At 40.3% G+C, this 16624-nt stretch overlaps 1 protein-coding gene across 1 annotated transcript in view; it reads right to left on the reverse strand.

The window, feature by feature from the left end:
* The window catches only part of msh3 (mutS homolog 3 (E. coli)), a 34871-nt gene that overhangs the window by 12476 nt on the left and 5771 nt on the right, over positions 1-16624 (reverse strand). The window contains exons 9-20 of the mRNA XM_083904499.1: positions 14234-14343; positions 13999-14113; positions 13664-13748; positions 12521-12630; positions 11206-11338; positions 9029-9216; positions 8046-8214; positions 7806-7870; positions 7335-7451; positions 7021-7128; positions 5465-5579; positions 4920-5077 (exon numbers count right to left, since the gene is read on the reverse strand). Coding sequence (XP_083760625.1) covers positions 4920-5077; positions 5465-5579; positions 7021-7128; positions 7335-7451; positions 7806-7870; positions 8046-8214; positions 9029-9216; positions 11206-11338; positions 12521-12630; positions 13664-13748; positions 13999-14113; positions 14234-14343 — 1473 coding nt within the window. The remainder of the gene's footprint in view (positions 1-4919; positions 5078-5464; positions 5580-7020; positions 7129-7334; positions 7452-7805; positions 7871-8045; positions 8215-9028; positions 9217-11205; positions 11339-12520; positions 12631-13663; positions 13749-13998; positions 14114-14233; positions 14344-16624) is intronic.

Below are 16624 nucleotides of genomic sequence, written 5' to 3' on the forward strand. Positions count from 1 at the left end.
TTTAACATTTGTGCTCTAATACACGCTAAAAGCCATATGCTGCCTTAATGTGGCACAGGCTCTCTGGCCCCCTTCACAGAGACATTATTCCCCCTTTACTGACATTAAAATGCATTTTCTGATAGGGGTGGGGGAAAAAAATTGATTCACATAAGAACTGCGATTCTAATCATCCGTAATTCTGATTCGATTCATAAACTTAAATTTTTTATTTATTTTTTTGAAGTTTCTTTTTTGCAAAACCACACAAAAAACCAGCTAGTGTTATTTGTGTACATTTTATTTTTGTTACTTCTGGGTGAAAATGGCAGCTCGTCTAAGCTTTTATTGCAAGTTATTTTTTTGTACAGTAAGTAAGTTTTTATTTGTTTTGAATGAAATAATGTTAACTTTTGTCTTAAATTTGCCTTTGTGTGATAACATCATTGAAATCAGTTTATTTAAAATTAAACATTATCTTATACAAACTGTATTGTTTTCGTATGAATCGAGAACCGGTTGGATCGAGAATCTATTTTGAATCTAATCGTGACCCTAAGAATCGGAATCGAGACACCCAAAGATTCACATCCTTATTTTCTGATCAGATTGCAATCGAATAGCGTCTAAATGCACTGAGATGCATTGAGGATGGATTGTTTTCCAGCCTGCCAAACCACATTGGGAGGTGGTCAATGTCAATACAACGAGTCTCCGATGGGTCTCCACTCCACCCACAACAGCTACATGAGTGGAAATACTTTGGTGGCATGAAAGAGGCAACTTCCTTCCCTTCCAGTCTGCTGCTGGAGGGGAAGGTAACCGATCGGAAAGCAATCAGATCCTGATGTGGACACCAGAGATGCACCGGGTGTAAATACAAGTGGTGAAGCTCTATCCGATCACTATCCAATCACAGAAAACACATTCTAATGCCAGGTTTATGTAAGGGGGCCTCTGACACCAGCACTAAAACAATTTTATCTTGAAATACTGATATTTCTCCACATGATCAACATGTTACAACACCCGCAGGGTTACGAGATGTGTTTGTACCAAAACACCAAGAATATGTCGTGAAGTCTTTCTAATTCTACTTCTGCCCCGTGAAACGAAAAACAAATATCACTGCATTTCCTGACATGAAGAGGAATCTTGCGAAAGACTCGAGTTAAAACACGGTATAATCACTGCTTATGGTCGATTAAATGTCCTTTTCAAAACACACTTTTACATCCTGCTTCCTTTCCTGTTTCCATAACAACCATGAAGTGATGGAAGAATGTGCTCTATAACCCTCAGGACTAAATACCAACAACAAAACACACACACAGCGGTGTTCAGTTGCAGATATTGATGTGTGCACGCACACTAGGGCTGAACAATTAGTTGTTTTCAAATCAAAATTGCAATACTAAGAAAAAAATGTAATTGACAAAACAGTAAACTGACTATTTTCTGTAATAACAAAACATTTGAGGATGATGTCATTTTTAAAGTGTGGGGATTATGAAACAACATTTTTACAACATCATCGGCATTTTACTCAGATTATCAACAGATTAATTAATAATAAAATGAAGCTTTCATGCATGTTGGAAACAATTCTTTACTTTTAAGTTGCCATCCTTGCATTAGGGTATAGAATTTAACATTTTGGTGTAAAGTACAATACTCTCTCTAAGTGAATCATCACAAACAAACACTCACACACACAGATTTGTGCAGATATTCTTCTGAGGACACTCCACTGATTTACATTAATTTAGACGGCCTAAACAAAGAGTTATCCCTTTACCATACAAATAATCAGTGAATGCCTAACCTCACCAAATTCAATCTTAGCCCTAAACTTAATTAGTTCTTCAGAAATTAGGTGCTGCTTCATTAGGAGCAGGTTTTGATCTCCATGAGGACTACAGGTCCAGTCAAGGTCAGTGTTAATGCCAGAAAACGTCCTAAAAGAGTAAGAAAAACAAGAAAACATGCACTTTCTCTGCTGAAATTCAAAAATGAAAACCTGTGTCACTTTGTTGGAAAGCAAACCACTCTAAAGATTATTCACTTTATCCTCATACATGATCAATCATTTGAATCAGTTCAGACAGGATATAGCATTAGACACCTACGCATAATCGTATTAAGCAACCCACAAAGGCTGTTTATTCCACTCTGGTAAAAAAAAAGTTCTCGCTCGATGTCTCCCGCGCCCTCTTGCTCATGATGCACATCATCTCCCAAACACACACGAGCTGAAGAAATTCCCACTGCTGGATCCGTTATGCTCGACACGGCAGTAAAAATTGATTGAGTGTTCATGATTAAGACAGATTTTCCAGCGGATCTTACACTGAAGTGATAAGAGGGGAGGCAGATCACTCCAATTAGAAACAAACCAGGACGACAGAGGTAACGGAAGCAGCGGAGCGAGGACAGTGGATGTGGTGTGGCTGTGGCTGTGCGATCCCTGTGGACGTTAATTAGCTCTAAGTTGCATTTTTACTTTAAGAGAAAGAGATGGTGTTAACCTCCAACCCCAATCAAAGACCTGAAGAGACAACAGTGGAACACACTGTTGCTTTAAGCTTCATCGCTTGAAGTATCCCCCTGTCATGACCCCACGCTACTACTCTGTATTCAAGATGATGCTAATTACTCTCTTATTCAGTCAAAGTCAAGTTCAAGTCAAAGATACTACACACAGGCATAAGGGTTGGTGCATCATGCTGGAAAAAAGACACTGATTACTTTACAAAGGAAAGAAGTCTGTGATGCACAAAAATCAGGAGAATAAACAAAAAATGTGCTTTTAATTAACTGGTTATGTCTTCTGGGTTTGCTGGACTGTTTTTTTGCTTATTTCAGTATTATTCAATTCCTGAAATCATACTTTCAGCCCAAAGTAAATAGTAAAAAAGTAAAATATACGCATATTATGATGTCTTACATTAAATATTACAGCATTCTCACTTGTCCCCTCCAAGCCTGACATGACATGAGGAACAAACAAAGCGTTATGTTTTGGTCTGCTGACAAGTCACTAGCTCTCGCTGCAGGGTTAATGCATAAGAACAATACAATCCAAGACAATTACACACATCTGCAAGCCAGTAGGTCTAATCACATAGTGCAGAAGAGGCACTGACACAGAGACCTTAGTGTATATTGGTGTGTGTTCCCGCTGATGTGTAGCCATGGCGGATAAATACATGCAGAGCTTACTGCTACCCTCATCATAATAAGAATAATCATTAGCAGCAAAGCTTTAATGTCCGACTATTACTACATTTCAAGCAGCTGCATCAGTCCAAACCATGGATCTTGCCATGTTAAACAACTTTTTCCCCCCACGCGCACACATCTCTTGCTGTGTGAGGAACAATGGGATTAGAAGGGATCGGTGTCAGTCCTATAAATACATTTGACCATGTCACAGAAGGTGAATGAGGAATTAGGTGCATCTGAAACTCACTACCTCCCAGATCTGATCAGGTGTAAAAATGTGTTCCGTCAATGTTGTCATGGTCACTGTTCTGGTCTTGCTTCCCGATGGCGACAAAGCCAGAGAAAGTCACACAGGTGTCATCTCTGGAATGCGTTTGTGTCACTTTTATGTACTGATGCAGTGATACAGTGACTACAGTGATTTTTTTTTTAATTTGCCTGCCAGAAAAGCATGTAAATGCTTTGTCCCTTGTTAAAAAAAAAAGGCAATGGCCAAATTTGGATGGTTTTTGCTTTTTCCACAGAACCACATATACAGGAACCCTGAAGTTAATTTCAATACCTTTTTAAAACTATTTCAAGACCTTCTCAAAATATTTTAAGATCTTATTGCCACTTCAAGCAACTTACATTTTCCTATTCATGACAATGTTGGAGTTTATTTTGTGCGTTTTCTGTTTATTATTATTATTATTATTATTATTATATTATTCGCGCCAGGAGGAGCGCGCTCGCTGTCGTTTAATGGCATATTCTATTTCTTTGTCTCAGAGATAGAGCTTTTCCCTAACACAGAATATCAGGTCCTTTTGTGTATTGTGTAATTAGGATGTCTAGACTGAACTTGCACCTTCCTACAACATCCTCAGGGAGTCTGCTCCCTGATACCTACAGTAGACAAAGAGGTGTGAAAACACGGCCTGGAAAGGCAGACTCCTTTGTCTATTGGAGGAATGCAAAAGGGGAGTTGCTCAGGTATAAATGAGGAGGGCTCACTATGCTCTGGGTCTTTCTCCAGCTAGGATCACTCGTTTGCAGATTGATCTTTTCTTTGCAGATAATAAAAATCTTTTTCGGCAAGCATAGGTTTCTATTTCATTCAAGTCGCAAGATGCGTAACATAACGTGTACGCACGGAAAATAAATACATTAATATCTCATGAAATTGTGATCAAGACTTTTTAATACTTTTTAATACTTTTTAAGGGCCATCATTTTCCCTAAATTGATTTATCAACTTTTAATACTTTTTAAGACCCCACAGATACCCTGTGAAGGTACGCTACAAGCATTGTTGTGAGTCATTAGACTTGAATAGAGAGGCAACGGGCACAGTAAACAATAACAACAACATGTGGAACAGCAGCAGCAGCAGTGTAACTATTATGCCAACATCATTATAGGTGTGGTAAAAATGTCTTTTGATTCAATGTAGATTTTGCAGATTGTGACTAGTTTTGTTTTCATCTCTAATTATCCTTTGTTAATATGGAGCACTGAATATCAGTGATGGAGCAACATATGATGCAAGTGTGTCTTAAAAAAGGGACAATGAAGACAACAGACACATAAAAACAAGTTTTCAGTGCGTCATCATTAGCAGTTTGTTACCATTTCTGTCTCTCCAAAGGTCTGTGTAGAAGAAGTCTAGTCACATTTATCAAATTCGTAGGAAATGCCAAGGTACAGTGCACACGTCCTTGTGTTCATCATACCTGGTGTAAATGCCATCCAGGATGCCCAGATGGGCCTCAGAGGCGGGGATGTATGAGCCCATGTGAGCCATGACACAGATCAGCGCCACCTGACGAATGTAGGAGCTCTTTCCTCCCATATTAGGACCAGTGATTATCATAGTTCTTCTGCCATCACCCTGTAGGAGAGGAGAAGAGAGGAGGTAATAGACAAAAGGCAAACAAGTAGAGAGCCAGAATAAAATATCTGCATGCTGTCTTTCACAACTGAGAAGGTGGGAGGTCTGAAAGCTTGGCTTCTCTTCCTACTGATTTGTGCTCCTGTCGCAAGATTAATGTACACCCACTCCAGAAACGAGCAAGGAAATGTGTGTATAACAGTGTGTGTGAGTGTGAGTGTGTGAGTGTGTGTGTGTGTGTGTCATGTATATTTATGCGTGTGTGAGTCTGTGTTGTTGCAATTTTGGTTCAGAACCGTCTCAATGTTTAGCGAGCAGGCACTTTATCTCAAAGTCTCTGAAGGAGCTTCTGTGTAAGCATGTGTGTGTGTGTGTGTGTGTGTTTACCTGTAGTTTAGTGTGGTTAGGCACATACTGGTTGTGCGCCCCCATGAGTAAGTCAATGGCAGGGTGTCTGCCATCGCTGATCATTATCTGACGCTGACTTTCACACAGTTCTGGTCTGAGCACAGAGGACACGCATGCAGTGAGATTGGCACATACAATAAAACATGTGACACACGACATACAATAACAAGCGAGCCTTTTCATATTCCTATGAATGACAATTAGAAGCAAAACGAAGATTAAAAAAAAAAAAAAAAAAGAAGTACAACAGCAATATGTTTTCTGAATAGAATCTACAGATTGCAGTGACATTAATTAATATGTATTATAAACATAGCTACAATTCAAGTCATGTCAAATAATGTTGCAGTTGCAGCTCCTTTTACTATTTTCAAACAAGCATTATATATCCGTCTTAAACCTTTCATGCCAATCAATTAAAGGTCCAGCATGTAACATTTAAGAAGGTTAATTGGAATAAAAATGGAATATACTGCTACAAATTGTCTTTGCTTCTGGCGACATCAGTGCCAATATGATTTCAATCAAAAACAGTATTGTTTTTTTCCCAGATAAAAAAACATCTGCTTCTGGACGAGTGTTTCAGTTCAGTTGTGGAAGTAATCTGGGTCCATACTAATGCGCCTAGAACATTATATTATGTGATTGTACCCTGAGTGTGCACATGCAGGCACAAACAGCAAGTTAGCTCCCTCCTCCTTAGTTGTTTACCAGACCAGTGTTGATAACAAAAAAGTCAATTTTTAACAGAGCTTTTCATTTACAGTGGATAGCCAAGTCACAATGCAAGTAACAAATGTGTCATCTTTTGAAAAGATCTCTGTATTTGCCCATCTATACTAAACTTTTAGGGATTTTCTTTTTGGGGGGAGGGGGGGGGGGGGGGGTTTAGGGCTCTAAAAATGTCAGGGTAATGTGGGCAGAATTTATGCATTTTTGGAAACGAGTATGGATGTAGCTTCAGAATAAGCCTTTTCCTTTGGGCAACTGACTTGCTTTACAAAGGCCTTCATCTTGCGCCGTCATGTTTCTACAGACAAACCAGCCTGAGAAGGAAGCTTACTACACAAAGAAGACAGCATCGTTTTTTTGTTACGCAAAGGCCACTGTTGGGACAGGGCAGCAGTGAAATGTTACTGATTCTTACACATTTGACCTTTAACACATGCATACAAACATAAAGATAAGATAAAGAAAGTTTGCAAAAAAAAATAGAAGTCATTCATAAAACGAGGAGACGAAATGCAGATCGAAAAAAGATAAGACACCAACATGTAGGAATAGACAATACATGTAAAGCTGTGTGTGTGCGTGTGTGTGTGTGGGAGAGATGTTGGCGTTCTAACTGAGCACGCTGTGAGCCCAGTGCACACTCCCACACACAGCCTGTCTAAGACTATAGGACACGACACAGGACACACGGACAAGATCCCACACACTCACTCATATGCAGATACACACACACACACACACACACACACCTACAAACGTGCACACATACGGCAATATTTACGGTCATGATGAGTGGACGTTACCTGCAATAGTCCCCTTGTTTAGCAACCTCAGCCAATGAAAAGAGACAGTCCACGGTTGCTAGGTGACTAATAGCCCTTTTCATGGTGTGATAGTGCTCTCCAAACTGACTACAGGAATAGAGAGAGAGAGAGGGGAAGGAAATGCTGGAGTAAGTTAAGGTAAGTACATACAGTGTTGAGTAGACAAACCTGGTGGTGCGTTAAAACAGACTATTCTGGCAGGATGAACCAGAAACTGGTATGTTTTATTTATTTATTTATTATTAATTTCAGTTTATTCTCAGGTGTGCGTAAAGTTCAAGTGTCCGTCATACTCCAAAAAATTGATCCACTCCCTCTGGCTGTCGAGCAGCAGCTGCTCGCGGAGCTGCAGCAGCGCCTTGTAGCGCTTCACCAAGCAAGGAGAGTGATACCTGCCGACCGTCTTGGTGCTACAAAAGAATAAGGGGAGGGGAAGCGATGAATAATTACTCTGGTATTCTGTTTTCAGTTTTAGATTTTACGTGAGAAAAATAAGACACCCTATAATGAGCTCTGACAAGTTCTGTGACCACAAGACACCAAACTGTCCTGTGCCTTCTTCAAAGTGTGTCAACTTGTTAACCATAATGAGTTGTATGTTGTGTCCTGAATTCTGAAGGGAAACTTTTTTCAAAGGCTGATACATAAACACAGCAAGAGTGAAAAGAAGATTCAAGAAAGATTGGGGGTAGTTATACAGTTAGTCATATGTCCAAAATGTAAGCCATTTATCATTTAAAATAGAACCAGTGTCACAACTTCACCTGCTGATTTTCACCCAGTCATGTGGAACAGTAGACGCCAGCGTATTTTTCACCTCAATCAGAAACTGAGGGCAGAGGACAAGGACGAGGAGGGAGACTTTGATGAATGCAATCAGAGCAGTCACTTTTGATTAAAACTGACACACACATAGAAATTTGATCATGAATGCAAGTCAGTCTTTCACCCAAACAAAGAGCCATCAATCTCCTACAACCAACTCTCACACACACAGACAGTACCTCCTGCCCAGAGACAGTTTTGTAGTCAAATCCGGGGGCTTTCAGCATCTGCTGGATTTCTTTGCGGTGGTCTTGAATCTCATTAAGGACGGTCTGAATCTGCTCCCTCCGCTCCCGCAGCACAGGGAAGTTGGACAGATCTGTGAACAGCTCAGTCTTGTTCCCCAACCTTGACAAATAAACAAACCCAAATGTGAGACAAGGCCCTGCTGGTCAAGCCTGATTCATTCCGGAATGAAAAGAGGGAGAGGGGAGTGGAAACACACCGTTATATTATGTGGACTAAGAGACAAACTAAAATCACCTACTGCATTGTCTTGCATCATCACATTTATCACAAACGCACACACAGAGCTCATCTGCTGCATATGGCATAGCCAGCACAGTCGCCAGTAACATTTTGGGGTTGGCACACAGAGCAGAGGCCACGGATATCAAACCACCAAATGTCTGCCAACCTCTTTGACCCAAAGCCATGATTTTATTAGTTACACTCACATCTAATGCCCACGTCAAACATGCAAGGCATGACAAATCTTGCAACTTCTTTTTTTTTCATGAAGTATTTACAGTACTAGCAGAGTACACTGTATCGGTTAATTTGTATTGGGCACAACATCTTTTTCATCAATAACTTTGTTACAGTAGGCCCTCCTCTCCACTAATGCTAAAAGAGGCAGACAGTAAACAGATCAAAACAATTGTTTATCAATCAAGAAGTCCAACACTTTAAAAAAAGAAAGAATTTGCAGCAATTTTCCATTTTGTAATATTGCAAATGGGAAAATGTGATGTCTTGAGTGAGCGCTGGCTTTTGTTCGCACATCCTTCTTCCCAGATTTCTGAATGAAACTTGTAAACTTCACAGACCAATGGTGTTATGCATTGCAATTTAAAGACTTTATTTATAATCACCGGTCGTGCAAAACACCGTCATTCTTCATCCGAGATTGTACCTAATTTCCGCGGCGCAGGATACTCACTTGGCCGCGTTTTTATCGAGCACCTTGAGAAAACTTTGGGCTGGAGCCAGCAGTTTAGGGACATCTAACAAGATGCTCTGGAGCAGCCTGGAGCTGATCTGTGACTGGATGGCTGGGACCAGGGCCTGCAGCTCCAGACCTATGCGACAAAGACTGCTACTAATGAGGTAAAACTCCTGCGTGGAAGACTGAAAGACACACAAAGACAAGAATATGCATAAACGTAAGGCATAAATGGTTGAGCAGACAGCGGTTGTAAAATAATGTATCACAAACACATACATAAATACAAAATAGAGACAGGATTCTTGATTTACATTCACCACAAAAGATGATTTTGACTCCATTAGGAGCAAAAAAAAAAAAAAAATTTTATGTAAATCTCTGCTGGTAATTGGTCACAATCCACAATATTGAAAACAAAGCTGTATAAACAATACATAGAGATCAATGCCATGGCTTCAAAAATAAAACTGTGATCATGTAAGATGAAATAAAATGAATGACTAATCAATACAATACTGAGGAGAGGTGGTACTGTAGATTAAATTGACTTCATACAGCCATTAACAAAGTCACAGTATAGCACCATGTCATGAAAGGTTAATGAGAGCCACACAGATATTGGTCCACGTTATTTATCACAGGCTGCCGTTTTAATGGTCCCCCATGTCAGCAACCCCCATGTTGCTCTTTTATGAACCCAAACAGACAGGACAGGAAACCATAAGCATGTCCTCCCTCCCATTATGTCAATGGAGTAATAGAGACACAGGCCATTACACACAGGCCCATTTATCTAGAGATGGGCGAAATGACAATTAAGGGTTGTGTGTGTGTGTGTGTGTGGGTGGGTGTGAGTGGGTAGTTTGTGGCATAAACACTGTCAGGACCAGTAGTGCTCATGAAGACCAAAACCTGGTCCTGATGAGGCAGACTCTCATTTCTGAGAAACTGGATAAAATGAAGGCTAACATTTGAACTGTGGTTAGGGTGAGGCATTCAATGTCTGTCTGAGTGAATTTAAGTCACAGCAGTGTTTTAAGAAGAAATGCTGCACTGTGTGTGTGTGTGCATTATGTAATAAATCTAAAGCAACTGCCCATAAAATCCTCCCAATATGTCACAGAGACTCAGGAATAATGTTCATATAACAAACTGAACTCACCAACAACAACAGTACAGACAAAATATTTGCATTACAAAAAAATATTTTGCAGACTGCAAATCATGGTTATGTTTTGAAATCATGTTTTCACATGTGGCGCCACCTACCGCCGTCTACCAACCATTGCAGTCAGTAGAGTCTCAGATGCCGAGCAACCACGGGTTGCCAGTTACGTCAGAAAACGAAACCTAAAAGACCTCGGTATTTTGAATTTGAATGTAGTAACTGTTTTTGGCCACATTTTTACATATGGCACCTTTAATGTTCAACTTTCTGAAATGATCAAATATCACAGACACACACAAGACACAAGCTATTCTTCTTGGGACACTCTATTAACTTTAGAGCTGAAACAATTAATCTTTGACTAAATTAATCGTCCACTATTTTGATAATCGATCCATCGGTTTGAAGCTTTTATCATGATTCAAACAATATTTCTGATTGTTTCAGCTTTTTAAATGTGAATATTTTCTTCGTTTCGAGAAAATAATCAGCAGATTAATCGATTACAATAATAATCGTTAGTTGCAGCTCTATCCCTAAATGCAACCATATCATAACCACTTAATACCTGAACTTGACCTAACCACAATTCAAATATGAAAATCGGCTCCTCAGAAATGAGCTTCTAACTCATAAGGACCAGGTTTTTGGTCTCCATGAGGACCAATGGTCCCGCCAAGGTCAGTGTTTATGCAAGAAAAGGACAACACACACACACACACACACACACACACACACACACATTAGATGAAACCTTCCTCTGACATTTCAACGATGGGCCCGATGGGAAATGAGATTGTGTCAGACAATCAGGTAAGAGCCACTGAGGTGACTGTTCTGTGCTGTTAATCATGAAGCCATGTGAAAGTGGTGAGAGAAACCAAGGGAGAGAAAAATGGTCCTGGGTTTCATTCTCAACTGAAGCAGTTTTTCCATCATTTTGGGCAACGTTATTAAACATATTAAAATGAGCAGATAATCACAGCCTTTAATTACTATTTACCTTTTTGTGGTATATGCTGCAGATGCCTCTCTCCAGATCTGGCAAATGCGACAGGAGGGATCTGGCGGAATTTAACGTGAGAGAGTCCGACTGCAACATCTCTTGCACGGCATCCTGTCGTTCTGAGATGGCTCTGTATGGTCACAGAGAAGAATTAACTGCAAATGATTATCTTTTTGTGAGATGATCTGTGATTTGTGCTTTTTCCTGTTACTGTATAGGTTTCCTGGTATATTCAAATCAAGACAGGTTCTAAGACATATTTATTAAGTTAAAACATGCATGGAAGTTTAAAGTTTAAAAGAGCTACATTACAGATAAACACTGACAACAAACTTCTATAAAAGCAGCAAAGACCACAAAACCGTTCAGATTATTGGATGGACTGGAAAAGCAGATCAAGACAAGCTTAGTGATGTCATTTTATGTGTGTCCATGTGTGCGCGAGTGTTTATGTCCTTTGCTTTTGCATTGCGTGCCTCGGAATTACTGTGGCTGGGTGTACTGTAATCTGGGTTTATTGATGTTGAAATCCTGCAGAGGATTTATCAGTATATAATCTGAGAGCAGTGCCCAATCCACACCTATAATCCATGCACATGGGGCAGAGGGAGGGCCACAAACAGGGAAACCAGACACTTACACAGACAGAGGTAAAATGGATAGTGAAAGGTTGTTTGCAGCAGAAGTGCTGTGAATGTCAATTTTAGCTTTTAATGTGCGATTTCCGACCCTGCTGTGTTTCTGAGAAGACGAGCAGCTGCTTCGTTAAGTGACAAATAAGAAAGTGGGCACTTAATGGGTGCCTTTTTACATTCATAATAACAAAGCTTAGATATTGTAGAGTGCAAGCAGCATTGGAGTAGATCGTTTTTAATAAAGACGTGGACCTTGTAAAGTCCGAAAAAAGCCATTAAATTAAAATATTCTCCAAAAAAGCAGTCTTAGGATACCTTTTTACAATTAAATAATAGTACTTTTGGCTGCTTATTTTAATAGTATCTTGTTTTTGTGGAGTGGGACACAAACCTGGAATTCTGCTGTGTTCAAAAACAAAAATGGTTCGTCTGAATTCACAGATTTCTTCCATTTTGAAGAAGATTTTTGCTATGAAGCAGTAACCTTCTAAATATTTATTGAATTCACAGTTAAGCCAAGTTGAACCTTAATGTGGAGGTACCTGAAAATCAAAAATGAAGATTAAAAGTAATGTTATTGCTTTGCATTGCTAGTCTTCTCTAATCCTATGTATAGTTTTGACTATAGACTGGCAAAGCACCGATAGATGCTTAACTAAGCATCAGAGGGTACTCACTGGGGGTCTGTAAGTGGCTGGCTCACCCACTTCCTCATCAGTCTCTTCCCAAATGGAGTGCGAGTGTGGTCCACCACCCACAAAAGACTGCCCTTCACGCCACCATCTGTCTGTCATTTAAAGATGGAGGAAAGTTTAAGGCTGCAAAACTCTCTGATATGACTAATTAAAGTGGTGACCTGGTGATGCAAGACACAAGCAGATGAGTAAGAAAGCTTGAATTTTAGGCTAAAGTTTGGAGCCTAAACTCTGGTCCTAATAAGGCAGAACCTCATTTCTGAGGAACTGGTTAAGTTTAAGGCTAAGATTCCAAAGGTCAATGCAGTTTTCTAAGAATAGCTATGCAAACATATGTACGTATGTGTGTGTGCACACTCCTTCACCTCGGTAGGACTTTTATTTTTTGGTACCAGTAGTCTTTAGGACCAGTAGTCCTCTTGGAGACCAAAGCTTAGTCCTATAGAGGCAGAACTTTGTTTGTGAGGATGTGGAAAATGTTAGGATTAAGATGTGAAGTGTGATTCAAATTAGGGTTTGGCAGTTTAGGGAAAAGGTAGGCTGTGGAAATGAATAGAAGTCAATGCAGTGCCCTTATAGCTGTGCAAACGTATGTGCATGTGTGTGTAATTGCATTCATTGTCTTTTTAGGACCTTTTCTGGCATAAACACTCGTCTTGTCAGGACCAGAAGTCCTCACTGAAACCAAACCCTGACACTAATAAGTTTAGGGCACAGATTAAAATGTGGTATGGTTGAGGATGAATGGAAATCAATGCAGTGGTCATAGCTGCACAAACAGTGTGTGTAATATGCAGCAGGATGTGTGCTTCTCTGGTCATATTCTTTCAACTCATATCACACATTAAATTTAATGTTTACATTCTACTGTGCATGTAACGGTGTAAACTGTCTTCTCTGGGTTGGACCAAAATCATATACAGTCACTGGATAAAGGTTATCCTGGTGTCATTTTCAAGGGTGAGCAGCCGACACTAAAACAAATAGGAAACATTTAGTCTCTTCTGTTCATAGACGCAAAACTAGAGATTAAAGTAGAAAGAAAGTAAAGACATCGCTCATTGCCAACCAGACAGTTGTAGCGTATGGTGCAGTGTAATCAGTTTGCAGAGACGTGATCTTCACCTGATTTTTGAGGATTTCCAGGTTCCTCAGGGTAGTAGCACAGAGAACCATACAGTCCGACTTGCAAGAGAGATGCTGAAATGAGCTGTTTGGAACAGAAAACTGTTACATAATTTGAGCAGGACATTTTTTCTTATTATTAATTTATTATTTTAAGTTTTACAATGCAGTTCCACTTTTTAGTGGTTAAGTGTTTATATTCTTAATTGGTAATGTGCAGTTCCACCCACATTTCTCTCAAACTTAGACACATATCCAGGATAATGATGAAGCCTGGACCCTGAGTTGTTAAGTGTGTGTGTGTGTTTGCTTATGTTTTGTGTGTGTGTGTGTACCTCTCACTTAAAAGCACTCTCTCCAAGTTAAAATCTTGGAGGTATTGGATAAGCGGGCCCAGACAGCAGATCACCTGGCTCTCCAAGGACGCTACACTGGACAGAGAGTGAGCGCCTAAAGACAAAAAAAGACAATACTGTGTCACAAACACCTTCCTAAGACTCATTCAGTTACATCAGAATTGCCAGAGTGTATGAGAAACTGGAGGGAATATAGAGACACATACACACACACCTTTTGCTTTGTTGTCGCAGTAGAACTCAGTGACTGTGTTCATTGCAGAGGCGAACTCAAACTGAGCCGGGTCTCTCTTCTCAACTCTCACTTGGTCATCTCCCTGAGCACTGGAGGGAAGCAGCATGACACCATTGATTGCAGAGGGCAGCGATGGTAAATTGAAAACGGCCTGTATATAAAGTGCTTTTCTAGTCCTGACCACTCAAAATTGCTTTCCATACACTCAAGCGTTATCCATGTGCAGCGCTTTTCCCTACCACACGTCATACTCATTCATATGGTGTGGGTGCAGCCGTCAGGAGCAACTTGGAGTTGAGTGTCTGGCTGGATGCTTGTGATTGTACCGACCGGATCAATGAAGGAAACGCAACATCTGATGTCTCATAATTTTTCTCTCTGTGACAAGAATTAGACACAGCAGTACTGCATGTTCCCGTCATCCTTTTGTTCAACTACACTCCACACACACATAAACACACACACACTGGCAAAACCTCAGTCAAACACCTAAACACACAGTTCCCCTGCATCTCCCCTGTGCTCCATCACATCTCCCTATTGTTCCATTCACTCTCCAGGCATTGCTGCTTTCAAGGACTTGGTTGCCGTGTCTGATCTGCTGTTGCCAGGGCAACCAAGGCAAGCACGTGGCTGTGGACACTGTGCTGAAGCTTTTTCTATGTCTCCGTTTCCTAACGCAAACACACTTGCACATATGAGGACACTGCATTGACCGCCATTCACTTGGTCAGCCTAAACAAAGCTTCATAACTAACCCTGCCCACAACTAGTTAATGCCTGACCCTAACCTTTCCCCTTTAACTTTAACTAGGGCCTCAAAAAATAGGTTATACCGCATTAGGGACAGCACCTTGGGGTACATATGTAATACTGGTCATGAAAAAGCACACAAAACAAGACCTTCAGTGAAATAAGGAATTCCCAAGCCACCTAACCATGAAAACTAAATGCCTCGTCTAAACACGTTTCTTTGTTGTCCTCATAGAAACCATAGAAAGCTGCATGCATGCGCACACGTACGCGCACATTTTCAGCATTGGTTAAAATGAGAACAGATATCGTGTGATCAATAGACCGGCCGACAGTGAAACTACCATTCATCATTTAAACAGTCTATTCAACCATATTATGAGGATTGCAAGAACCGTGGCAATTGCAGATATTGATCCATGGACGGAGGGTTGCGGTGCAACACTTCTGCAAATCCTGACAGGAACAGGCTTCATAACCTTGGGATTATGACGACTCTAAGGTCTTAAATCGGTCTTTAAGCTTCCTGGGGGGAAATTAAAAACCTTTTTGTTTAACTTCCAATAATATATGCCCAGTTTAAAAATGAAAGTTTACATAGTATATAACCAACAGATGAATTTGATATGTTTCTTGGTGTTTTTAGTGGCTCTTTGGGACTGTAAATGCTAATGCTCAGCATGCTATTTTAAAAATAAGTAACACAAAATGTCAATCATGTCATCATTCCAAAAAATAGGAGATCTGGGAAATTCACATTCATTAAATTGCAATTTAGGTTTAATCTGTCACTGCAGAGATGAAGGCATGAGCTCTTCATATACTCCTTCAGCAGTTAGGTCCTTCTGTTTGTGTGTGTGCGTGTGTATTTTATGTTCACAGACCTTTGGTGGTGATAATCAATCACAAACAGACCAAAGGTTATGACAGAATATTGAGACCAAGAGATCAGAAATTGATGTGTACAGAAGATCAGGGTGTTAGTCTCTTGTGCTGCAGGGTAAATAATAAAAAAAAGCTCTTTCAGTGGCCGTTTTAAAACTGCAAACACAGTCATAAAATATAAAAGTTACGTCGTTCTGTTGTGTCCAATGCATCAGCCAGGGAGCTATCCAGTCGCTATGCTCATCGTCACTGCTGCTCCAGGCTGTGAATAAGTAAATAAGTTACCAACCTCCCTGGGACTCATTACCTGCAGCTCTATGAACACACATACAAGTACAGCCCATTGCCTTGAGGCCCACACACATCAGTCAACCTTAGAGACACACAGAATGTAGAGCAAATGTCAGTGGCCCCAAAAATCCCTTATATTTAATTTGAGCACTTTATTTTATGTAAGCGCTCAGTAAAGCATCTGTATTTCAGTATAACGCACGTCTCTTTGAGTGCAATTCTTCTCACTAGGATGAATCACACCTGAGAAAATAACTTTGCATGTAGTAAAACGTCTTGGGAGGAGACCAGCGGCAGTGATTTGTAAAGGGCCTCGCTGAGCTGATTGTGTGATGAAAAAGTGAGACGTTTTCCGTCTGAGCTGAACAGACAAAAGCTATCCCGTTTCTGTCGGATAAAGCTGCAAATTAAGAAGAGGCCCGTGTCTGACGTTCACAGAGA

The sequence above is a fragment of the Microchirus variegatus genome (assembly GCF_963457635.1).
Source record: "Microchirus variegatus genome assembly, chromosome: 18".
NCBI classification, from domain to species: Eukaryota; Metazoa; Chordata; class Actinopteri; order Pleuronectiformes; family Soleidae; genus Microchirus; species Microchirus variegatus.